At 35.0% G+C, this 26,854-nt stretch overlaps 1 protein-coding gene across 5 annotated transcripts in view; it reads right to left on the reverse strand.

The window, feature by feature from the left end:
- Window positions 1-1,924: 1,924 nt before the first annotated feature.
- USP33 (ubiquitin specific peptidase 33) overlaps window positions 1,925-26,854 on the reverse strand; it is a 36,610-nt gene continuing 11,680 nt past the window's right edge. For 3 of the 5 annotated variants that reach the window (XM_032192171.1, XM_032192172.1, XM_032192168.1), the window contains exons 5-24: window positions 26,595-26,747; window positions 25,198-25,297; window positions 23,803-23,872; window positions 22,603-22,716; window positions 21,748-21,826; window positions 19,443-19,863; window positions 18,879-19,019; window positions 17,210-17,322; window positions 15,444-15,616; window positions 15,239-15,342; window positions 14,624-14,657; window positions 13,733-13,778; window positions 12,798-12,978; window positions 11,393-11,519; window positions 9,280-9,449; window positions 7,858-7,939; window positions 6,722-6,830; window positions 5,796-5,898; window positions 4,947-5,015; window positions 1,925-3,092 (exon numbers count right to left, since the gene is read on the reverse strand). In XM_032192171.1, coding sequence (XP_032048062.1) covers window positions 2,935-3,092; window positions 4,947-5,015; window positions 5,796-5,898; window positions 6,722-6,830; window positions 7,858-7,939; window positions 9,280-9,449; window positions 11,393-11,519; window positions 12,798-12,978; window positions 13,733-13,778; window positions 14,624-14,657; window positions 15,239-15,342; window positions 15,444-15,616; window positions 17,210-17,322; window positions 18,879-19,019; window positions 19,443-19,863; window positions 21,748-21,826; window positions 22,603-22,716; window positions 23,803-23,872; window positions 25,198-25,297; window positions 26,595-26,747 — 2,547 coding nt within the window. In that variant the 3' untranslated portion in view covers window positions 1,925-2,934. The remainder of the gene's footprint in view (window positions 3,093-4,946; window positions 5,016-5,795; window positions 5,899-6,721; window positions 6,831-7,857; window positions 7,940-9,279; window positions 9,450-11,392; window positions 11,520-12,797; window positions 12,979-13,732; window positions 13,779-14,623; window positions 14,658-15,238; window positions 15,343-15,443; window positions 15,617-17,209; window positions 17,323-18,878; window positions 19,020-19,442; window positions 19,864-21,747; window positions 21,827-22,602; window positions 22,717-23,802; window positions 23,873-25,197; window positions 25,298-26,594; window positions 26,748-26,854) is intronic. The other 2 variants (XM_032192169.1, XM_032192170.1) reach the window with 2 other exon arrangements.

The raw sequence follows: 26,854 nt of genomic DNA on the forward strand, positions 1-26,854 counted from the left end.
TCACACAATATCTGAAGCATTCTTCTGGATCCTGAGGGTTCAAATGAACAATTAAGCTGTACTGCTTGCAAAAAAAAAAATTGAAAAAATTAGACAAATTGAACTTACAGCTGGTAAGCTGTACCCTACCTCCCATGCCGTTTTCTCCAGAAAAGAGGGTTAAAGTTCCCAGACTGAACAGCAGGCTTTTAACAGCTCAAATATAGATTCCCAGGCTTCAAACAAGGCCTCCACTGAATTTTCCCTTTCTTGAAATGACAGCTTCCCTGGCACCCAGACACATTGCCATGTTTTCTCAACTGGAAACAAATGGACAAAGAATCTAAAAAGTCTGGTGAAAGGCTTATGGAAAAAAATCATTTCCATAGCCCCTTCCCAAGATGCATTCTTTCTCTGCTGTGAACCGGACCTCTCTTCACAGTAAAGATTTCTCCTTTAAACACTGCAGTGTTGCCTGCCTGCCAGTATACACAAGTGATCCATCTGGAGTTCTCCCACACTGTCTTATTTTAAAAGGCTACTTCCATTTCGGTGACATAAAATCCCTTGTAAAGTTCTGAAAGAGCTAAAAACAAGCAAGTCATCTCTTTGGAACTGTCTCAAACACAAACACATTTCATCTTGCAAACTGGGGGATTTCCTTTTTTTTTTTTTGTTAGCATGACAGTTGTAGTGTGAAGATGCCTGTCACAGAGGTGACACAGGCATTTCACAGCTCTGCTAGTTTGAAGTACTCGTTATTGCTTTATGCATATCACAATTTAAGATTATGTTGGACTACAGATTCCCAGGCATCCAGTGGAAAAACTTCTACCGAACTGCTAGAAGACTGATTTCTAGGTTCCAATGGCTACCTAAACCCAGCACAAGTCACCATTGCTAAAGCTAAGGCAAATAGTCCTATTCGTCTAGGAAAAAACATTCACTACCATCTAGCAATATTTTCACACTCAAAGTCTCGCATCTTCCATCAGCATTCTTTTAAGTGAAAGCACTTTTAGGTATTCTGAGTCTTGTTGCTTTTCTCTGATGTAATCTCTCCTCAACTTGCAGTTAGTACCCAACAACATCCAAAACTGGGATGTACAATCTCACCATCAAACACAGGACCAAGCAGAGCAGAGTAATTACCTCCTGTGCCTCACATCTGATGCTTTTGTTACTATTACCCAGAATATATTTTGGTTTGGTATCACTGGATTTTAACTCTTTGCCTGATCTGCTGTAATAGCCAGAATACATTGCACAGAACTGCTTCGCTCCTCTGAGAAGCCAATGTCCCCAACATTCAATCCTTTATTCTCTTACAAGTTCTAAGGCAGTCTCTTCCACTATCCTGATTACTAAACAAAAAATTGGCTGGCCAATTGATACCTGTGATACAGTTCAAGTTTGAAAAATGTTTTCCTCATGCGCTTCCATGCTAGGCTTTGCACTGCTGTTCATTTTTCCTCCTCAAACAGGACACACAACTCAGCTGAGATCTGTTTTTAGTTCTAGCTCTTCTCAGGTAGGCTGAGGAAACTACTGGGATTTCACACCTGTTCGGACAGAACTGGTAACTCCTACACAGCGTATTAGTAACATGGTCAAGTACTTTAGGTTATAGGACGTTGTCTAGGACTCTTATAGGTGGCTTTTTCACCACAATGGCTTTAAGTACAAGTTTGATTTTATACTAGATATGACATTATCCGGAAGAATGTTACATCAGTGTTTCTCACTTTGGAACTATAAGCGTCAACACCATTGCCTAAACAGAAAGTAGTCAGGAAATACATAGGTGTAGGAGCAGTATCACAGCATTACTTGAAAAGTTTCTGTATTGATAGAATAAATGAAAAACATGAAAAAAAGCTTTCCCCACACACTCCTTCCAGAGTTTCAGGTTTTGTTTTCTTTTTTTTTTTTTTCTTTTCTTTTCTTTTTTTTTTTTTTATTGATCCAGCCTTGAATAATGCTGCTTTTTGGTAACAACATCAGGCAAAAAAGAGCAAGTGCCATTCTGCATTCCAATCTGACTCATTTAGTAAAGTTTTGCAATATATACATTTTATCCAGCTTCTGACATTATAGGTCATCATGCCAATGAAAAATTACCAATACAATAAAATCCTTCAAAAGCAACTGTGAATGTAATTCAAGAGACCAGACAATTTAATTTCTGAAATTTATATCACTCATGTCCATAATCATTTTACATTTCACACTTCATGCTCTCAAACATTACCCTAGAGAAGACTAAATCTTTTTGTCACAGACACTATTAATTCTAGCCAGGTTTATAGAGTTACAGAAGCCTAACGATGCAAAATTAAGCAGGTAATAAGTTATGACATTTGCTGACTAAAACAATATTTGATCTATGCTAATGTTTGATCCATTCAAATACGGTAAGTATTTGGATGTTATATACTACTCATTTTATATACTTACAGTGCAAAATAAGTGAGAATTTTTTTCCTGAGCATTTAGGAAATTAAAATCCTTTATCATTGATTGCAATCCATTTAAAATATACTCCCTTTATACTTAAGCTTGTCAAGACTGTACAATTAAGACAGGCAGAAGTTTGTAGGTATCAGAAGCCCAATCAGGAAACAGTAGGGTTATGTAACATCTCTAAAATTTTGTTCCCATTTTTCAAGTCTAAAGACATAACATGATTTTGACTTAAACTTAAGAGTCCAGAAATAACAGTGTTTTCCATTTACCAAACACTCCAAAATGTACAAAACTACATGCCTTCCAAAACAGAGAAACAGTCTTCATTTAAACAAATCATAATACATTTCAACTTACTATTCTGTAGTTAATGTAATGCCCAGTGAGCTGTGCCTCCAACAGACATAAGAGAATAAAACTTTTAGGAATGTATATGGGGCATTTTGTAAGGAAGCTGGATTCCTTACAAATTCATCTTTTCCTCAGTAGCTACAGACCATGAGTTTCTAATTCAATCTTCTCCTCTGTCTGCAAGATATCAGGTTCTACCGGAGGAACAGGTGGTCTGAGAATAATTTCTGGACCTCCACCATAGATTGACTGAAGAAAATTCCATGTTTCTTCAGATATCTGTCCAGAATCTGCACCTGGAAACATTTTTAAAAAAATTAATTTTTTCCACGATTCTTTGGAACCCATAACAAATACAAGAAGAAAGAAGAATACAATTCAAATTTAACACCCTAATCTAATTTGCATTTTTTCCTTGTGCCAGCTACCAAACCTAATTACATGGTTTGTGTTAACTTTATACCTCTTCATTACTAAAACTACCTGCTCCCAAAACTACCCAATACTTAACGTATCAAGCACAAAATACATAGTTTCTCTAATAAATACCTAATCTGATATTTATCCACCAAGCTAACAACTGGTGGGTCTTGGTAGCTGTGAGGCTGCTTGCTAGTATGCAAGGATTCATGTTAACAGGACATGCAGTCTCATCAATTACAGCGTAAAGTTCAAAGACTCAAGATTCTTGTGTGAAATAAATTAGTATTGACAGTAAAGAATGGAAGTTTGCAAGCCACAGTGGAATTCTCAGAACCACAGACAGACACCACTGTTAAGGCACTCACAGCCCTGCTAATGCTCCATGTATGTGGCAGCATGATGAGTCAGCCTGATTTCTTGTTTATTGACTGAAGTCTTTGCCTTTTTTCCCCCCCATTCCTCTGGCTAGAGGTCTCTCTTCTGTCTCAGCTCAGCATCCAACAATCATTTCTGGTTCTCCATAACATTATAGAGCAGCAAGGGGCAAGGGAACATCAACATATCGCCCCTCCGGGTTTTAACAGAGGGAACCTGTCCAACACAGTCGAAGTGCATTCTTTGCACTAACCTAGCTGCAATTAACTCTTAACTTCTACCCAAGTTCTGATTTGAATCAATACAGCTGAAGTTACAAGGTATCAACTGCCTATTTTACTATCAGTTACTGACTCTAAGCTGATTTTTTTTTTGTACTTGTTGCTAAACAACAGTCAGATACTTAAAGCCCTGCGTTTTATTTCTGTGTTAAGAGCTTAAATCATTAAAATGTACTGCAAAACTCATAGGAGCAAGATTTCATTGCTTTTTAAATATGCTCTTGACATTTTGCAATTGGTGAAATTCATGCTGGGTCTAGAGGCCGCCAGTAGGTCCACTGTATGCTGAGGCATTAAGTTAAATTGACTTTTTTATTTTTTTCCTCAATCTTGACACTGCAATTTTTAGTTTTTCTTTTTTAAGCTGAGCTAAAATGTATATGAATATATGTATATGAAATGTATATTATGCTTCCATAGGAAGTCTAAAGTCCTCATATTAGATTTTTTTTCTCTCTGTACCTACAAGTTTCAAATAGATGACATTAACCATTTGACTTAAGAGCAATAAAAAAAAACCTATCTTGATATATCAGAGAAATTTTTGCAATACTCATTGGTAAATAACTCAGAAAAATGAGCAACAGCATTTATTTACTGTGATTTATTCCTTCTATAAGAAATGGCTCTCAATTCAAATTAGATTTCAGGATTCAAGTAACTACATAGAGATACGTGACAGTCTAAAAGCCAAAAACCAAGCACCTCCAATTCACACCGAGAAAAGAGAACTCAAACAAAACCAATGATACAAAACCAAAGCACACTTCAGCCATTTTAAAGTTACTCTGTATTGTCTTCTACACTCTCACCTGCACTTAGACTAGCCTATTATAGGTATTATTTAAGAACAAAATGGTCTCCCCAAAAATGGGCCTTGGAGTAACTGTCACTTCCTCAACTGCAACCCAAATTTACTTTTAAGATTTTTCTAAAATAGAGCAGAATACAGATTCATTAGGTATTGCCATTGTACCATAACAGTTAGAAATAAGAATACATAATGAATTTACTGAACTTCAACAAATACATCATAAGGTTCCCAAAACTGCAGCAGTATCAGACACCTACCTTGTTTTAGCACAGCACTTCCACATTTTGTTATTGCAATCTTAGCATTATCAATAGGACCAGGGGGATCTAGTGTGATAAAAAGAATGATTAAAATTGGGAGAGGTGAAATAAAAGGCAGGTTGGAGTTTCCATTTTCAAATGGAAGGAGAAACAGCTAGTTTGTCTACTGCTTGTTCTTTCTTCTCTGCTTAACAGTATGTAATAAGTTGTTAAAAGCTAATCAGAATTGTAATTAAGATGAATTTTTCAAAGCATTCATGATTACAGTAAGTCTTCAAGTAACACAAAAAACATAAATTAATCCTAATTTTTACCCCTAGCAAAACTGTCCTAAAGCAGGCTCTGATGAGATTGTAGAATATTTTATCAATGTTTCCACTTCTAATCTTTAGAGGCTCTAACAGAATGTTAAAGTTGTATTATTACAGTTTTTATTCTGTTATCTATGAGTTTATGCTGTGACAGCAAGATCTGCTTTCTGCAGAGAGTACAGCATTATCTTTCAGTTTGTACTGCAAAAATCTAGGTATCCTCCCTCATACCTACATATAATTTTCCCTCTGCTGCCAACAGCAAGCATTCCTGCCACCCCTTGCAGCAAACATATAGTGCTTTTCCCACACTTATCCCATTACCTGTTCCTGTGAATTACTAAGAAGGTCTGATTATGTTTTGTAATTCGATTCCTAGATACATATGCAAGCTATCAAACATGTCTTCAATACTTTATAGGCTTTTGTTGCATTCTTTATCTGTTCTTCCTGCATGCTTCTACTGAAGTAGAAGTTTACTCAAATATTACCACTATGTGGAAAAAAAATTTTTTTGAAATAAAGCACAACTTACCACTGTCTTTCCCTTTTACAAATCCTTCCCATTCTCTGAACCATTGCATACTGATGCAGTAAAAAGTTGATGGAGATTCTTCTTCTTGGAATGCTCTATAAAGCTAGAAAGAAGAAGAATCCTTGTTTTTTTGGCCTTTTTTTTTTTTTTTTTTCCTTTTGTTTAAACTACTACCTTCTTTTAGCCACTCTATTATGGCTAAATACTCTATGTCACATAGTACTACACTACTACAAAACATTTTGAACTACTGGCCATCATAACAGTAGATCCTTAGTGAGTTCCTGAGGTGAGGTTTTGATGTAGTGGTAGCATTCATACTAAAAAGAGATTACTTATTCTTTACTCAAGAATGGTTTTTCTCCTGGAAACAGCAATGAGACGTAGAATAGACTGGTTCTTCTTACGTACAAATGCTTATCCATCAAACCTTACCGGATAATTACTCTAATGGCTGAACTTTCAAGTGGTAGGAGAAATATGAAAACTTATTTGTATTGATCTAGGCCTATTTATATAAAAAAAATATATGTATTTTTCCATCTCTCTCTTCAAATATCTAATTCAAATTTTAGGAAATTAATATTTTGTTCTTTTTCAGAGACTAAGGGCATTCTGCTTGCACAGAACAGATCACTGGAAGTGTATTAAGAACAACTGCTTCTATGGCTGCAGTCAGTTTCCATGCAATTAAGAAACACATTAAATATCTTCTCAAAGTACATTTCTATACGAAGAATTATATGGGATATCACAAGAACATTGTTGTTGCCAGCAAAAAAGGGATTTTGTATAGATATACACTTGCTTAATAAAGTCACTTAAATACAGAAATCACCCATTCACTTTTGGTAATCCCTTATGCTGAGCCATGAACACCTGGGTATGTTGAAAAGCAGAATGAATAAGAATTGTTTACTTTTTACCCGTATAAACATCTCCAATTCATTCTTCCTTCTTTTTTCAAGTCTTTCAGACTCTATTTGGCAGGTATGACAAACATATAGATGGTTAACAGCTGGTCCTCCTCCATACCTGTGGTGACAGCAAAAATAAACAAACAAATCAAATAAACACAACATTAACCTTGTGGAAAACACTATGTAAAAAGGATCACACACCTGTAGACATCAAAAGTGTCAGCTTCTTATAATATCTATTTCAAGTCTGATACATGCCAATCACACTGATCTATAAATGCCATCATTCATTTTCCTAGTACTATTTTGTACTTTATCCTACGATAATCAAATTCTGACTAACTGAAGTGGAACTATGCTAGAAACTGTATTGTTCCTATTTCTCCTACTTGTGGCTATTGAAACTTAAACAAGCCTTTACCTTTAGCACCTCGATGGCCAGAAATTAACACCTAAAAATGCTTAATGCAGGCGTGACACAGAGTCTGTAAGCAAAGGTTTTCTGCAGCTTTTTGTTACACATCTTTTAAGAATTCCTTGTTTGTAAGCAAGCACTTACATGTGACCTACACAGAAAGTAGGGAGTAGTAATCTGGAACATTTATATCTAAGTTATTTTGAAGCAATAGTGGCAGCTGAGGCTATGGATTCAAAGCCAACATAAAAGAAAAGCTGCCTCTAGCCAACAGAGAACAGGAAGCCGATACAGAGAGCTCTTTCAAAATAACTCTTGCAAAGAGTACTTTTTCTGACCTACTTTGTATTATTTTGCACATACCACACATGTTTATTAGTTTAATACTCAATCATTATCTCAGTACCATACTAGTATACCTAGGCTTCTAGAATTACTTTGCACAAGCAAATTAAACAATTTGGCAGTTTGCCATCCCTTCACTTAGCTTTGAGCCCACAGTACATGTATTTTAATGAGCCACTAATCCTAGAAGCCTGATTTTGGTGCCTGGAACATACCTGCTCTCAAACTTAGATTGCAGCACTGAAGATGACACTTCGAATTTAAACTATGAGCACACAAGTTTTTATGAGCCACTAACTGAAGAACCCTTATCTTGCTGCTTGGCATGTATTTACCCTCAAACTATATCACTGGGTATTTTCAGTTACAACATAAAACATACCTGCTATACAGATTATCCCATATATTTTGAGGTAGCATGACAACTAGGTCCTCTATGAAGTTAGCTTTGTGGGGAGGAACACCTGCAGAAGCAACAAAAGGAACAGACTTTTTCTTAAAATAGAGTTTCAAAAAAAAAAAAAATTTTGGGATAGACTGTGTTAGAGGTTTCTAAATCAATCCCCCTGTTCAAAGAATTTAAAAACACATGAAGCAAGATTTATCATACTGAAATACATTACTGTATTCAAAGAGAACACCCTAATTTTATTTTTTTTAATGGGGCTGAAAAGTTTATTAAAGAAGCAGAAGCAAACTATAAGAGAGATTAAATAGCTGGAATCCTTTTAAAATAGTGATTGCAAAATGTTTCCTAAGATACACAATTAAAAATGGTAAAGACCGGTGATAGGAATTACAAAACTGTCTACGCAAAATCTGTTTATTTGCAGTAGACCTTTTTTAATTACTTTGAACAGCATGAATGGTAGACAGGAGTGAAAATTCAATGGAGGAAGAAATAGAGGTGCTTGCAGAATTAGAAGTGTTGAGTTGAAGTGTATTGTAAGCAGTTGTGTGTTATGCAGGGATTCTTTTCAATGGGGAAAGATTTAGTAGCTGCAACACTTGTACAACAAGAGTCATCTGCTGTAGCCATGCAGAAGGAAAAACACAGCGAAAAGTGCTCCCACATACATATTATACAAATGGCTACAGGGGCACAGTATCCCTACATTAAATGTTCAGTTCAGCAGCAGGTGCAACACCTAAGTGCTAATCTAATGCAGATGAATTTTATATTAGTAATCAGGTATAAGAACACCACACAGTGATTCACTGGAATGTTGCCATACAGATATGTGCATTTCTACAAAACAGATTTTACTTGAATATTCTTTTTAGTTTTATTAGCACTTAGCACAAAGGAAAAATTTTTATGCTCTTATGCAAAATATACAGAATGACTACTCTATTTATCACACTATGTTCTGGACACTCTCCAACAGACCAATTTCTTGTTCCACATCTTCCAAACCTTCTTGCTGCTTCTAGCACATATCTGAGAAAAATATTGGCATACCTAAGCATTAAGGATGATGATGATAAAATAACAGGATTTTTAAAAATGGGAAGATAACTGTTTAACAAACAAGCAGATGTAGCAAACTGTTCCTCTTTAAGGAATCAATAAAGCTTACACATAAAAGTGCACAGAGGAAAAAATAGGAGGACTAATAATTAGGTATAGTTTCCAACTAGTTGGCTACTAAAATAATGAAAATTTACCTAGACATTAAGGATAAGTAGCTATAATATTAAATTACTAAGCTACTTAATTTACTTAATTAAAACAAGTATAACATCCTGAGTAACTACAGGTTGATAAGCAAATTATTTTTAAATGATACTGTTACAGTCTCACCTCCATGCATACAAAGGAAGTCATTATTTGAAATTGGTCCTGGCTCCGCAAAAGTCTTGAATTTATTTAACCACTGTCTCGAAACATAGAATTGGAGAAGACTTGGTTCCATCATATTCAGTAGGCCTGATATTCTCCGTCTCTCCCTCTGAGCTTCTTCACTACTCTTCCTATTAGAGAAATAATAATCATAAACAGAGATATATGCTTTTGTACAATGCAGATAATTCACTTTGCAAAAGAGAACTAGATTTTCAAATAAAATGGGCCCACACTAGTTAACTTAACATGTGAAAAGTCTCACACTTTTCAGAAACAGCTAGAGCCATCATCTAAACACGTGGCAAAGAACCAGCAGTTTCACCTCACAGAATTATGTGCTGCAACAGTCAGTATTTAGTACAGAGCATAAAGGGCTCTAGACTTCCTGCCAAGTCTATTCTTGTCCTTTTTTCTGACAAAGCTACAGCACAGGTGTAATCACGCTTAGAAGAAAACACTTGTCTGCTTATTTCAACAGCTAAAAGACCCTAACAGTTCCCATTCACCTTGCCATCCTGAGAAAACGAATTGTTGGACTACAACAGAGAAAGTACACTATGATCCAGGGGAGTATCCTAATGCAGGAGAAGGAGATAAGGCTCTGTCCATCTGCCCATTTTCTCTATGATTTTTTGAGCTAAAGCTTCCCAAGCTGTCCTCCTGGACAGATGTTCCTTATGCAGCTTCAGAATTAAGGTTGAACAATAGATTCTGTAATTCCCCTATTTTTCTTGCTGAAACTGTTGCTGTTGTCTAAATGGAAGTCCCTCTGTTCTCTTTATTTAGATCGGATAGAATCTCTCTTCTCCAAAGGCAGGTTTGAACCATTTGTCCATTCATCCCGTCCTCCAATGCCCTGACATGAAACTTGACTCAGCATCTCACAGCAGCAGCTAGGCTACCTCAGTTAATATTTGGAGTCAACAGTGACTCAAATACCTGGTAGAAAACCTTTAGGTAAACCTAATGGCTATAGCAAAGACTGCTTACAATATAACAAAACAATAAAAGAGAAGGAAAACCAAATGCTCTGAACCAGTTTAAAATAAGTTACATTTTAAAATTCAAATCAAAATTATTTAACAAAAAGGTAAAATTCTGAAAATGAAATTCGTGCAGGTAAATTCATTTTCCAGCTGTAATTCAAAAAATGCATAAGTATCTCCACCAACCTTTTTAGGAAACTGCTAAAAGAACATCAGTGTTTGGTAGTGTTTTGTGGGTATATTCTTGTTTAAAATCAAACTTAACGAACACTGTTCTTTCATTAATACGTTTGCCCACAATCAGGTACAGTGTTCTTACACTACAGCATGACTTCCACATTCCTTTTAAAAATGTACCGAGTCAGACTCGCAAGCTTAGCTCAAGTGGTGACAAATATAAGTGATCCTAATGAAAGCTAAAAAATCATCAGAATACATCCTATTTCTCATGCAACCCTGACATGAGCTATTTTGAAGTCAACAACTTTTAGTGGAAACTTGATGTTGATACCAGAAACTCAGAATTTGAAAATTGAGTCAAGCTGCTTTTATTAACTCAAGTACAAAAATTCCTTAGACTGAAGATGATAATAACATGACTTCTTGACTTTCATTTTGACTTTCAGGAGAATACCAGCCTATAAATTCCCTGAAATTAAATTACAACACAGTGAAACTCCTGTTGTTCCACATCCCATCTGCTAAAGAGTTTCCACAATTCCCTTTAGAGCTTTAACAATTAGAGTCTGTATACAAAATCTCCCCTTGTGCAGAATTCTTTTCCTCTAATTGAAAACTAGGCAACTGTTAGAACTGGTAGTGCATTACCTCAAGTTCTCTTGTTAGTCATCTTACTGCTTTTTACTTATGCAGGTTTAGTTTTCATTTCAAGTTCCATATATGTTTTAGCAGTGACAAAGCAAGCGGTAAGGACTTAACTGAAGAACTAAGTCTCTCTCCAAAATAGGCTTTTGTGGTTGGTCAAATTCTTCCCCCAGAGCAGCTAATTTCTGAAAGCTGAATGAAACTGCCCAATTGCTTAAAAGGTGACTAATATTTGTATCATTATACTTGTAATTTCTTACCTGTAGAAGAGAACATAGGCTTCTGCATTTTGTACTGTGGATTCTGATACTTCTGTGACACTCTGGTCATCAAATTCATACCACAAATTATTTAAATTGTTTCGACAATAAGCTATATAATGTCCACCTGGAGTGTTAGAACAAAGTTATTTAAAAGCATGCAAAAGTGCTCATTTTACTACTTTTTCACATATGGCAGAGTAAGTCCAAAAAGCAAATATTTTAAGTGGGAGAAACATTAATTTGTTAGCAAGACAGGACATGGATATTAACTTCTCTCAAATTCACAATCAGCCTTTTTTCTTCCTGCATTTCTAACAGCCAGTGGAAAGTCAGACACCATTTTCAGCATATTCAAGCAGCTCTTAAACTCTTGAATTCTTCAAGCCACTTGTGTAACACATTCATGAACCACAAAATTCAAATCAGAAACAGGCTATCTGAACTGTTTGCAGAAATCAGTTTCTCTGATGAATTCAAGTTTCAGATTTTTTTTGGTAGAAATTAGCACAGATATTTAACAGCTACATGATATCAAGACAATACTCTGTTTTGAATACTATTCATAATATATTTTAAAATACTACTACTTTTAAATACATATATAAGTGACAACAATTGAATAATCAAATAACAACTAAATTCATTAACAGAAGTATCATTCACCAAGCATGAAATGGAAAATGAAACAGCATCCAGGAAAAAATGGTGGCAAAGCAACTTTATCTAAACAATGTCTACCTCTAGTCTGGAGAATAGAAGCAGTTATGTAACTTAAAAAATAAACTATGAAGTTTCAGGCTTCTGGCTTCAAACTTTTCTTTCTCCTAGTTTCTAAATCTTACAAATGCTGAAAACACTGGAGCAGAAACAAACCCAACAGATAGCACTAAGAAGTTTATTCAGCTAGTCATCACTATCCATTCCCTATTGTGGGATTAACTGGTAGTGATCATTCGGGCAAATGTCTTTACAGAAAGATTACTAATATCTTCATGGTGCTCTGTGAATTCTTTCCAAGAAAAATAAAGATATAAAAAGCATCAAAACTCTAGACAAACAATAGTTATGCATAAGCTAACTAGTTACATGCTGAGATGTAACATTATTTGTACATTTACAAGTCTCATTTTCAGTAGTGCACATAGTATGTACTTACTATTCCAGAATCTTTTTTTCCCCCTCCATGTACAATTTTATTTAGGAGCACCATACAATTTCAAAGATGTGTAATTGCTAAGAGCAAGCCATCTTATTGTTTATACAGTAGAAGTCACAGAATTTAACTTCCATGTTAAAATTAACCACTCATCTATTTACTCTTCAGTACATCAATATTATTTTTAAACAGAAGTGCTGATGTGAATATTAACTGCAAATGCAAAGCAATTAACCGCATACTTACTGCTGGCAGTTCCATGATGGCAGATGACAGATAGGAGATCGTAAGTCACTATTTGAGCTGGACTGTCCTTTGCAAGGAAAGGCTGAAGATCAAGGCCTTCCAATGGAAAGGACACATGGGTCCCAATTTTTGTGGAAAACATAAGTTCGTGTCTAAATCTTTTCAGATGAATGCACAGTATCTGTAAGAAGGATCAACATAATTGTTCAAGAAGAAATATATATATGTTACTATTTGATATTTAATAATTATACTATACTATGCCATCTTCTGTCACCTCAAAAGGATCACTTTTCCCTACGGCCTGAGGAAAGCAATCACAAGCTCTGTGTTGCACAGATATTTTTTTTTTATTTATTTTTTTTCAAATCAATTGAGGCTCAAGGAGTTTCAAACGAATTTGTGATTATTTTTTTGTGTGTGATCAAAGACTTACTTTATTGACAGTATAAAAGGACAGTCCTGAACTGTTACTAACACTGACGCAGCAATGAGACATACCTTTTCTTTTTCTTAATGAGCATAGTGCACCACCTTGTCACAAGGGACATTAATTCTTCCTGGTTATTGCAGCCATCAACTCATGTTTTGAAGTATAAAATTGGATTACTTTTAAAATGTAAAGTTACAAGCATAATTTATTGGAAAGATTTCCAGTCTGGCTGTGCTATTTAGTTTTGATTTACAGCATAATTAAGTTCTACAGGATGACAATAACAAGAGGAAAAAAAATTCTTCTAACTTTACATTTTATGAACCAGGTTCGCTTTCTACAAGGTGAACAGTCAAATATTGCTCACATTCTTAAAACAAATGCCAATATAGGCTTTCAAAATGTAACATTATAAACACAGCTTACTACATGCAACTCTTAAGCCTTACCACATTCCTAATCATGCAGAAAAAGTGCTTTTAAGTGCATGTAGTAACAGTACCTCAGGAAATTTTTGCACTTTGCAGAATTTCACTCCGTTTCTTAACCTAAGCAAAGAAAGGAATAATCCACAATTAGTTCTGAAAAGGTTTCAATTTATTGTGCTATGGAAGTCTACACTGAATAACAGAAGTCTAAATTGAATTTAAGTAAACACAAAATAAGTGAAGATACTAAGTGAACATTACTTAACACAAAATTAACTAGACATGGAACAGCCAAAATGATACACACAATAATGCTTCGTAAGAAAAAAATCTGTACTGCTGAAAAATTCAAAGCGGCAATTACAGACAAACAATTTCCAGCTAAGAGTTTCTCTTAGCATAAAGAACTTTAAACTGACTATTCAGCAAAAGGAAAAGGAAAAAAAATGAAACCAGCTAAGTTTATTTTTAAGAAGTTATACACAGCAGATGCCAGCAATATAGCAAAGAATAATGCTCCTTCTCCATACAGGGCTTTGAGCAGTCTTCAGACTATTTGTGTTTCTTGGTTCTTTAGTATTTAACACACATGCATGCTTGTGTAAATCTATATAGATTTAGTTCTCCACACACTGAAGTGACCTACTGCATCTCAATGCTAGGTTGACCGTAATAGACAGATAAAAGCTTTTATTTTACCATTCAATCAAAAGAACAAAACACTCCAGAATTTTAAGGAACATGAAAAAGTATGTATCAGATTTGTTTTGCAATATGGTACAGTGAATCGGCGCTTCCTGGCTCCTGCATCTTCATAATACTGAATTTCTGGCAGCTGCAGCACAAGTTGGTATAAATAGATTAAAAGTACTGTGAAGTATCCAAAGGAAATAAATGTCTCTTGACTAACAGAAACATTAAAGGACTCGAAACAAGATAAAACAAACAGATAAAAGCTAGCTTACTTTTTACACCTTCCACAGCTGTACATGTTGTCACCTGCAAATATTGAGAGAAAAAAAGAGCCATTATTCTCTAAATCCAAATGATTATCCTTCAAGCTGAAACAACTGGATACATAAAAGTTTCAGGAGAATTTGTCTTTACGTTGCATTTAATGCTTATCTGCAGTAAGAGTATTGGCATAGCAATTAAATTGAGAAGTTCTTTATAATTAAAAGCATGAAACTAAGAAGCACAGAATAGTCTGAAGAGATGATGCGACAGAATTTAAAAGCAAAATAATTTACCATGTCAAAATTTAGGTTTTGAGAATGGCTATTAAACAGTAATTTTTGAAAATTGTGTAAACCTTTAGTTGATACCATTTTGTTACACCAAATTAAGATTCACTTGATATTTCTAAAATCAGCTTTCACAGGCAATTCTGGGCAAAACATTCAGTTGAACAAGAAGCTTACCTTTTTGAAATGAATGATCCCATAAGAGCAAGGAATGACTGTATTATAGGCTAAAAGGTGGCTTCCACTTAATTGCAAAGAATAAAAAGCAAAGAATATGCTAATATTTTTATCATAATAGGAGAAAAAAGCAGCATGTTCATGTAATTAACCTCTTACCCTTGAGCTCATCTCTGGCGAAAAAGGCAGCAAGACAATCTTGTAAGGTTACAACTGGACCCCAAAACCAGCTAGGAACACATGAGACAACAAACCTGAAACATCATTGACAGAAAAGAAAGAAAACCAACAAATGTTCTGCCAGAAGAGCAGAAACTGGAATTTCAAAATAAATAAGTAATAAAACAAGGTAAGTATCATTTACCTTTTGAAATATTCCATAAAAAAAGCTATCCATCCCTGGGGGGCATATGCTTCTCCACATGACCCTGCCTTGACTAGAGATGTCTGATGACTTGCAGAATGGAGTTTAGCAAGATCTTCCTTACCTGGGATTGGTAAGGACAGATCCTGAAAGGTCTCCAGGGTTACAGACAACTGAAGGAGAAAACAAATGGGGAAAAAAAAGTTAAGCATAAAGAGAAACAGTGATTTAATTATGTAAATGTTACTAAGTCATTGTACAGTCACTGATCACACTAGGTAGCAAGTAAATGACAAGTTCGTTAAAAAATAGGAAGAAAAATAACATTTCAGAGTGAAATTGCACAGTTATAACTGTAACTTTTATTTTTTTTTTCCCAGCAATTCTTATTCTTCCTAAAAATAAATTTTAAAAAAGCCCTAATATTTTGTCTCAGGCTTCTATTATTCAAGCAAGTGAGTTTCAGAAAGCTTCAGCTCATTGTTTAGACAGTATTTTATTTTGACATTAACTTGACCTGGTGTAACTAGACCTCCTGCAGAAGAGACACAGATGTGCATTTTCTTTCCCCGATTTTGGATTTAGCGATCACATAGTCACAGAGTTAAAATACCAAGAAAGCGTTAAAAATATATGCAGTTCATGTCGAATTTGCTCACCAGATCACCCCAGAGTCTTGGTATTATTAGAACTAAAACAAGGGAAGCTGTAAGGACATTCAGTTACACCAGAGTGAGGTTTAAACCAAATGTTCATAGAATCATCAGGTATCTCGAGTTAGATGGGAACCACAATAGCAACTCAGTTTACATGGACCACCCCAAAAAAATGAAACCACATTTCTGAGAGCACTGTCCAAATGCTTCTTAAGCTCTGTCAGGCTTAGAGCTGTGACCACTGCCCACCGCACTGAGGAGCCTGGTTCTAGTGCCCAGGAAACTTGTCTCAGTGCACAGGTTTGGATACCCAATATTTGGTACTACTGCTTTGAAACTAAAGTGGTCTACTCTACATATACATACATACATACATATATATACACACACACACACGTATATGTGTATAGAAGTTGTTGTTTCCTTGCTTTTTCATGTTAACATATATATATATATGTTAACATTATATAATATGTATGTATATATATATATATATATGTAGAGTAGACCACTACTAATATATAAATATTTTTTTTTCTGCTCTTCCAAATAATTTTACGAGCCAATGTTCTTATAATATACATCTTGCAGTAGAAGACAACTTCAGAAAGCAGTAAGCGATTTAGATCACTTGTAAATATCTTTTTGTGGATTTTGTCAGACATCAATTTTCTTAAGCTCAATCTACCAGATGGGACAGTTAAAACAATATGATTGGACTACTGTCTTTTACTTTTCTACGTAACATTTTGTACTTGTGAACTTACCACAATAGCAGGTATGCATTAAGATATAGAGAACATTCCAGAAACTAATCAACCTAAATTAAGTTGCTCAAATTTCTTCCTCCATCCTTGTTGTAAACCAATTCTCAAAGTATTATTTTTAGCTCTGAGGAAGTTTCCAGCTCAGTGGAAGAATGTTAGACTAAACACAAGGTGCTGGTAGTAGAAGCCAATAGGATTTAAGAAAATAAGAATGGAACAGCCTTCCCTTCTGACAAAGTCTGCCTAAAGAGAATAAAATTACTATAAAACGACTATGTCTATAAAGCTATAGCTATTTGTACTGGAAAAAAATTAAAGAATAGAACTTCCCCTCCTTACTTACCCTATCACAAGTCAAACACTGTACTGAGCTTATTATAGTCCCATCGAATATATCAGAGATAACACTCCTGTACTTCTTGCGCTTCTTCCTTTTTGGTGATGACACAGTTGAAACTGTAAGAGGACAGACATACAACGCTGAAATTAATGTAAGATACAGTGGATTCTGCTTTCCTTTGACTTTGAATAATACAATTAGAGATAACATAGTTAGGAGTAGATTATGGGCCAGGGCCCCATTTCTGTTTACTAAATATTTATTATTATTCACAGGAACAGATTACTGCTTCTACCAGGCAATCCTTGTAAATTACTCAAGCGCTAAGAATCATAAAATGGTTTGGACTGAAAGGAACGTCAAACACCATCTTGTTTCAACCCTCCTGCCATGGTTGCTCATAGCCCATTCCAACCTGGCCTTCAACACCTCCAGGGATAGGGCATCCACAACTTCTCTGGGCAACCTGCTCCAGTGCCTCACCACCTTCATAGTAAAATGGCTTCTCCATTACTCACATAGCCAGTTCTACTGCATACATGTAGAACCTCAATACAGAATTTCCCTCAATACTCAATTCCTTTCTGCAACTTGCATCCATTTCCATTTGCTGCACAGCCTCAAGAGCAGTCTGTCTCTACCTTCTCTACAACCACCCTATTAAATGCCAATGACAACAGCAGCTCCACTTTAGCCTTTCCTTCTCCAGGATGAACAAACCCCGAGCTCTCGGCCTTCCGCATCAAAGCCTTCCCCCACTTAGTATCACCCAGAACCTAGGGAAACCAAAACTGGAGACAATGCTATAGAGGCAGTCTCATAACTGCTGAACAAATGGACCATGGAGATGATGGGAATCGATTCAAATCCACCAAATTATGATCATTCAACATCAATGCTAAAACATTAAAAGGATAAAAGAGAACACTTTCAGGATTTATCCTGGACAGTTGGTTGAATGAAAGAGGATCACACTATTGAAGTTGTTATTTGCTTGCTTTTTAATGTTAACCTTAAAAAATGTTTCAGAACTTTTATTAAAATGCTCTACTGTTAGATGAATAAAGCCAAAAATTCATATGCTGTGCCTTGTGTTCTAGAGCTGCACTAATGCTGCCAAAACAAATACGCTACACTACAGAAACAGTAGCAACTGGAAAGCAACATGTACAAGTATGTGTACATATGGATCCTTAAGTCTTAGAAAATGTTGAACTAATGAAACTTCTGAAGAACCACTGCATCTTCTCTGAAAAGTATTAGTTTTTATTTCCTTCTGCGGATATTGACATCTCCTATACTTTGCTCTCTCCAAACCACTGCAATTGATAAACTTGTCTAGAAGCATTATTATTCCATCATCCCAAAGCAGAGACAATTATCATTAGTGTTTCCAAATAAAGAAACTATCAAAATTTTACAGAAGTAAAAGGAGTCTTATTATATGTCAAGCTTATATAACGCTTCCTCTCTCCACTACGGAAAGGAGAAAAAACACAACCCCACTACCTCTACAAACAACAACAATGCATTGCTATGCTAGTGTGAAATCAGAGTAAATCGTCCAAGTCTGGAAGTCAGCTGTAAAGGTACAACAGACAGCAAAATGAAAACTGTAAAATGGACAAATTCAGTGCCAGGAGGGAGGAAAAAAAAAAAAGAGGACACAGACCTTTTTTGTGGACTGGTGTCAATGAAGCGCATGACGAGCATAATTTTGGAGGAATGTTCGATAAGCGGGTGTTCATCCCTTCATTTGATGATGGGGTTTGGACTCCAGATACGTCATTCATGTGGACATCATTGATGTACTCTGCAATTAAGATTTGCATTATTTCACAAATTCTGGCAAAAAAAAAGTTACTGCAGAATGAACTGACACAATGGGTATGTAATTTATCTAACTATACTGTCAAGTCACTGGACATTTAGGAATGAAAGATGATTTTAATTCAAGCGTTTAAGTTAAAAGCAAAACCAAAAAAAAAAAAAAATCCACTCTTTTGTTCTAAAACCTTACCAAGTACATATTTTTAGCTTTCCAGGGGAATTCATACTGGATTCAGAGCACTTAAACTGAAAAAAAAATAAATTAAGAAAGCGCAATGTTTACAAATAGATCCAGTCACCCTGCTTGACCTATACCTCCCTATTGTGTTCTACAACTCATTTCCATCTGCACCAGTATTTCACCTAACCATCTGAGTATATCAATTGCACATTAGTACCGTATTACCTGAGAATCTGCTATGTATCTGTACTTTGACAGTTCCTGGATTATTTAAGAATTCAGTTGTTTCTGAAGCAGTGTTTATGTCTTTTTCCAAGTCTTCCATAGAACTTGCTCGGTTAAGCTTGTTGCTTGGTATTTTTTCTTTCTGCCAGTCTTTGGATGTGATTGAGTTGTTCTCATCATCCTGTATTAACATGGTTGTCTCTGCAGGATCCTCTAGAACAGGTTTGAAAATAGCCTCGTTTTCTGTTTTATCAGGATTACCACAGGATTCACAAGACTGAAAGGCTACATCTGACTGGCTGTTGTCTACTTCCATACTCTCTTCAACACTCATAGGCTGTGCATCTTCCAATTCTACAACAGGTTCTTTAAGTTCTTCATGAAGCAAATCCATCAGACAACGCAAAAATTCTTGTGCATCCTAGGATTTTAAACAAGGTTTACAATGTTATTCCATTATGTTTAGAAAATATTAAAGTTGTATCAGGACAGGATATGATAACTAGAACATAACTGAAAGCTGGCCTAAAAAAAAAAAAAAAAAAAAGAATAAAGTAAATTCCTCTCTCTAGGTCTAAAGTCCAAAAGAAATTTGATTTCCAGATCACGTATTTGTTTCTTGCATCCATTTCTTGCACATCACAAGGAATCTTATCATACAAGTAAATGCCTTCAAAACGCTTCAATTCCCAGAAAGCTTATTTCAACAACTTTAACAAAAATATTGGATTGTGGATTGCATATATGATGAATGTAACTCAACTACCAGCAGTGTGGTCAGCCTCCAGCTTTACTGGCAATGCAACATTTTAGGACAGTTTTTTAAAACCTTATGCAGCACCTTCAGTAAAGCAATTAGAGCTTTACTTTCATTGGGCACAGAAGTACTTTATTAAAATGTATTATGGTCTATAGCACATCTTTCCAATTGCATCAAACCGTCAACAAGATACTAATTTTAATTCTCAAGTCTGGAAAGTCAAAAACTATCAGTGTTTCCACATGAAGCTGTCAAATATTACCACAAGTCTAGACCACATTTAGAAATATTATTTTAAAAGCCACCCAATATTAAAATCCATGCACCGGCTTAGTGCATGGACCAGAAAACATTCTTTTCACAGAGTTTTGGTATAAAGCATATTTTGTTAGTTTTTAAAAATTACAGCTGTTAGATTTGATTTTGGGTAATGAAGAAAAACCTAGTATACCTACTTCTGGTAATCCTTTCTATTAGAAAAGGAGACTAAAAGCTTTAGATACAGATTAAATGATACACATTTTTCCTTTAGCAAAATAATTCCTTCTTCCCTCCAGAAGATTGGATGTGGCTGTCCAACTTGTGAGGCTGTGCAACAGGATAGTGCTGGTCATGTAAGACCTGCCTTGTTTTAATTGTTGCCATGAAACCTACTAAAAATAAAACTACAGCATGAGCGACACAGAACCTAGAAATGTCTCATTAAGTGTTACTATGCATGGAAAGATATTCTCCTCAGTGTTCAAAGCTGCAAGAACCAAGCTTCCATATAGATCCCTTTAAGTTATCAGGACTGATGATTTTCTACCTTTCCAGAAATTCATGCAACTCTTAATAAATTTAAAAACATTTTAACTAAGAGATTACTCTTTAAACATTTACTTTAAAGCCACGTGCAGCAGTTGAACATCAGAATGCGTTTTAAACCTCTGTTCCACAAATATCAAACACAGTAAAGCAAAATTCCTTTGAGTAAGAGCAGGCTCCTGAAATCCAATGAATATTTTTAGCAGGCTTTTCTAATTACAGGGGTTACGTTTCTCCTCTATTAAAAGCTTTTGGATTAAAGTACTGCAAACTGTATCAGTGCAGCATGAAACTGTCCGGACAATCATCTGAAAAATGCTTTTACTACATAATAATACGTGACTACTTAAGAGGTTACCAACATACAGTTCCCACAACGATGCTTATGAAATAACCGTGTTTTTTAAGGCTACCAAATGAAAATTGGTAATTTAAGTTCACAAAGACTGTGAACTTAAAAAAAAAAAAAAAAAAGTAACGTGCACATTAATCATTTTTGAACACTGAAAAAAAGAATTTATTCTCAAAATTCAAGAGCCTTTAAATAATTCAATACAAATTTAAAAGCTGACTTAAATGTTGATGTTTCTGTTTCAGATTACTGATATTTGAAGCATATAAATGGAAGTTTGTTTTTAATTTGCTTTAAATAATATAGGAAGTATGATATTTTAAACTCTCAATTCAAAAAATATAACCTTATGGCTTCGGCAGATTTAAAACACGAGGAAGTTTTACCTGTTGAGAGTAGCCTCGAAAAGTTGGATTAACACTTTTAATTCCTTGAAATAAACCAGTTGGAACAACAGAACCTGGCCTAAAAAAAAAAGTTTCAAATACATAAAACATGTTAAATAAAACAGTATGCATTTAAGCGAAATTTTTCCTATTTACTGGAATCATAACTTTACCTGCAACTGACCTACAACACATCTAACCAATAATATTAATATTAAGCAAAGATATGCTGGTATTCATTTACCTATCCAAAACAAAATGTGATCTGACAGAAATAAAGACTATATCAGACCTTGTACACTATATTTCTAGTGTACTATATATAATCAGATGATGAATCAGACATATTCCTGGTACTATGCATGGTTACTATTTCTTTAACAGTTTATGTATATCTTGAAATATTATCTTAGAGATAGAAATTCTATGGCAGGAAATAAAAGCAACTGAAAAATCATTGATGTAGATTCAAGATACGGGATAAAGGACATTCTAGATGTTTTGAAACAACTACATGAAACATTCTAGATGTATTTCTGACAGATACAAACTTACTTTTAAAAGCTCAATGCTACTTTCTACAGTGTTTATCAACTTTCTTGCCAGATCTTTGTTACTGTGAATAACATCGGGGTTTTTTGGCCTATCATTAGTAGATATTGAAAAGAGATAGCTGTAAGGAAAGTAAACATCCTGCAAGTTAGACTTTCTTGTTTTAGGAAAGCAATTCTGTGATAACCACCCCCCCCCACACACACACCCCAAAAAAAATAATTAGACACTATGGATAGACTAATCCATCATTTATGACTCCAGAACGTATTTATAGTTATAGTCACCAAAATGATACAATACCTGCTTTTGTGCCAGAGCTCCGTCATAAGCTTGAGGTAACTTTTACAAATTGCTGGTTTCTTATCTGTTCGGACTAGGCCCCCACAGTCAAGAAAAAAGTGTGTCAAAGGTGGGCTGATTAAAAAGAAGGAAATAATATTTTTGTCATGTTGTTAAAATACAAAAAGTAACTCCACATTTCGTACAAGGTCATTAAAAAAGAATAACACTATTATGTAATTGAACAATTCCATTTCCTACATTCTTAAAATGTTTAGCCAAGCACTTCCTAACAGGACAACTTCAGCAGCACAGCAACATTGCTATTCCAATGTATTCTGACATTTATTAAGAGCACCAGAATTGTCCAATGGTATTCAAATACAAAGTAACTGTTACTAGTCATAGAAGACATACATGTATACCACTACAGCAACCATCACCATAGGCCTAGTCCACAAATAACATCTTAAATCTTTTCTCTAACACCCAGTATTGCCACGCGGTTTGTAGTTAAATATTGTAGGATCACAGAATGCTTTGGGTTGAAAGGGACTTTTCATTTGTTTTCAAGCCCTGCCAAGGGCGGGAACCCCTCCTGCTAGACCTGTCTGCCCCAAACCCCATCTAACCTGATGTAAAACACCTTCAGGGATGAGGCACTGTACCAGTATTTTTACCAGCCTAACCATTCCTAGTGCAAGAAACTTCAGAGTTGGTTAGTGTTTCTCTCTTCAGCGTTTGTAGATTTCTTTTATCAACTGGTATCCCAATAGGATGAGAAGACTGTGTTCTAGCCATTCCTAAGATGATTTCTCATTGGATGTCCCAGACATGTTGTTTGTAACCAACAAATTGGACCTTTTGATATTAACATAATAATAAACCCTAATCGTAAAATGAGATGTGTTTCCTTGGATTTCTTCTATAGAAGGAAACAAATTTATAGCTTTTGTTAGATTTTCTTCTAATTTCTAGAGCTGCATATATTCTCATTTTGGACAGTAAGGAATTGAAAACAGGGTAAAAACTGCCTAGCCTGTATACCATAACACTGTTCTTTTCTATCAGTGACACAATTGCTTGTAGCATGCAAGATTGAGAATTAACAAATACATGTTGTCTTCCACTGTAGTCCAGCCCAAGGTCTTTAAGTCAATCTTGAGGAAAAAATACATGTGCAAGCAAATATAAAATATTATTTACATCCACTTTCCTTACCAGTTGGAAAGAGCTTGTAAAGCTGCATTCATGTAACAAGTGTTACCAATATTTTTCAATCCTGTTAGACCTGAAAAATATAATGGATATTCCGCAAGTCTGTTTTCCAGCCTGGAGTGTTGCAAATAAATTTTTTGAAGGGACTTCTTTCCTCATTAAGATATATTCCAGTGATTGATTCAATAAATACATTTAAAAAGACTTTTAAATTTGAGAACGAAATTTAAACGGAGCTGAAGAGTTTCACGTTTGAGAAACGTATGAACATGGTCACATCAATACTACTGGGAACTATAACATTGTGTTGGGTCTGTCTGGGCTGGAGTCACCTTTCCCTGCAGCAGCCCACACAACAGCAGCCCAACATAGAAGTTCTACTTTTATATTACTTCCATAAAATTTACTTTTCCAAAAATATTTATAGGACAATAAGAAATACAAATAATACATTTTGGTAGGAAAAACTAACTGGGAATAAAACACATGATTTAATGATTTAAGGGCAGATGGCAAATCAGTGTGGTGGTGATATATCTATAAAGACTGTGCCAGACAACAGAAGGGGCGAAACAGGTTTTTTGGCCAATGCCAGGAGACTTAGGGGTGAGAACACTGGTAGCAGATGAGTAAAGGAGAAATAAGATCCATAAATTAGAATAACTTCACTGACAGAAAACAAACTGCCTTCACATATGCATTGGCATGTCAAAAATAAAACTTTAACAGTCTGCTGGTCTAAAATTCCTTAGAAAATGGCAGTTAGAAATAATTTTCCTTTCTAACAAATACATATATCCTTTCGGAAATGATTAATACCAGTCTGAGGTTTCTAAGAGATAATCAAGATGTTCTCTTAGGAAAATTAAACACTAAAGCTTCTCTTTTTGGAGTTTCACCCACGCTGATTTTTATCTTTCCACTAGCTGTATGTTAGTGGTGGTGTAACCTTTTATATCTGCAGGTTTAGCAGTGCATGAAATTACTGAGTAGAAAAAAGAACTAACAACAAAAAAACAAACCTGTAAGCTACAGGCTCAGAAAAAAGTTAGCCGAATTGCAGAAAAGCATTCAAACCAAGAACCTTTTAGGTTAGACAGGAGAAAATATTAGAACAGATTTAATAAAAAAACTACTCTTACCAGAGTGTCTAAAACACCAGCTACATTAAACATTACTCCAACATTCTTTCTTATTTTTGTTGCTACTTTCACAGGTATATTACATATATCACCACAGCCTCTGCTCTGAAGATAGGTAAAGATTGCTGCATTTAAGGTGAAACTGAAAATAAAGATCTTAGTTGGAGCAGAACAGGAAACAGTTCTAATTAGAACTAATATATAGCTGGACACATGCGATAAAGGGCATTAAAGTGCTAGATTTTGATTTTATTACCTCTAGTCTTTAACTCATCTTCTTCCACTTCTATATCTAGGTCATCAAATACAGCTGCTAATGGAGTCTTCAGTGTGGGAATGCTGGGTATTTTAAAATCCTTTTAAGGAGAAAAAAAACATGTATTTACTTCTATTTATCATTTTTCTTCTTAAGCATATTTTCACCAATTGGGAACTACAGATGATGCAAATGCATTTTGAAATCTCACTGCATTTTGAAATCTCATTTAAAGTGAGAATATCCAGATTCCACAGCCACCCTGATAAAAGTTTACCCAGAAAAAACACGCCCATGTTTTTAGATTACCAGTGACAACACTGATATGATTTTATGACAAGAAATGAAGAATCAAAACAAAGCAATGCAAAACAAAGCATTTCATTCATTTGGATAATAATCAGTTAGCCAGCACTGAAATGCTAACACAGCAGTCATCACATAAAAGTTACTATGTGTGGTTTTGATATGCCACCAGATGGCTCACTACATTTAATGAAGACAAATGAAGTTGCTGAAACAAAATGTACAAATAAAGAAAAAGAACACATGTATTAGGCAAACACTCTTTGACAAGCTCTTTTTGCGAGCACAGAAACAAGAATTCCACACAAAACATGAAACAGACTTTTTAAGTTCTTCTGATTTTTCTGTATGTTATACTCATTTCTCTGGAAGATTAAAACAGGTTAATTGTAATAGAAAACAAGCTCAGAAGTCTGAACCGAGCTTTACATCAAGTCAACAGAACTTCTGGTTAACAGACACTAGAAAAAATAATCCAATTGTACTATTCTAATTGAGGTGCTGGTGTGTATTGAAAAAAAAAAAACTGTTCATCTTTCTGTACAACTTCAATTTTCAAAAATAAATTAAAAACGTACACAACCTGTGCATCATCTTTCCTATAGCTCTGTTCCCCAAGGACAACATTATTAGAAATGCTGCACTGGTACTTGTGTCAATTTTAACTGAGTTACCTGTCAGTTTTATGTAAGTACATTAAACAGGTAAGAATTAATGCCTTTTTTTCCAGTTACATGCATTGTACTGAACATTTATGCTTTTAAAAGATTTTCAAGAGCTCACAGAACAGGTAGCACAGGTGAACTATCCCCCATTTTCTAGCCTTAAATTTAACCCTGTACAATTTCTGTATCTTACAGATTACTGCTGATTAACAAACAATTAGACACGAGGATGAAAACAACATTCTTAGCATGGAGTAAAGAGATTGAACATACAAGATGGGCACTGTCTCTTCAAAGAAATTGTATAAAAACAGAAAAGTGAGTAGAAACAACATTCACAAGAAAAAGGAAAAGTCAATGCCTCAATTATTAGAAGACAAAGTTTATTGCAAAGCTACAGCTGTGTTTCATTGGGTTAAAAAATACCTGTATGCTATTTTCTTGTGTTTGTTGAGACAGTCTCGCATTTGGTAGTGGAGAATGAGATCCTAATTTTCTATCCAGAAATACTTCCTTACTACAGGCGTAACACCAAACACGGAGTGTAGTAAGGTTGACAGTTAGACAGTGTTTTGTCTCCTAAAGGATGATAAAAAACAAGATTATGATTCAGAAGCACAGAATAATTAAATACTGGCACATGCAAGGTAGAACAGGAGTATTAAAATGTTGGATCTTTCAACAAT

Source organism: Aythya fuligula, chromosome 8, assembly GCF_009819795.1.
Source record: "Aythya fuligula isolate bAytFul2 chromosome 8, bAytFul2.pri, whole genome shotgun sequence".
Taxonomy (NCBI): domain Eukaryota; kingdom Metazoa; phylum Chordata; class Aves; order Anseriformes; family Anatidae; genus Aythya; species Aythya fuligula.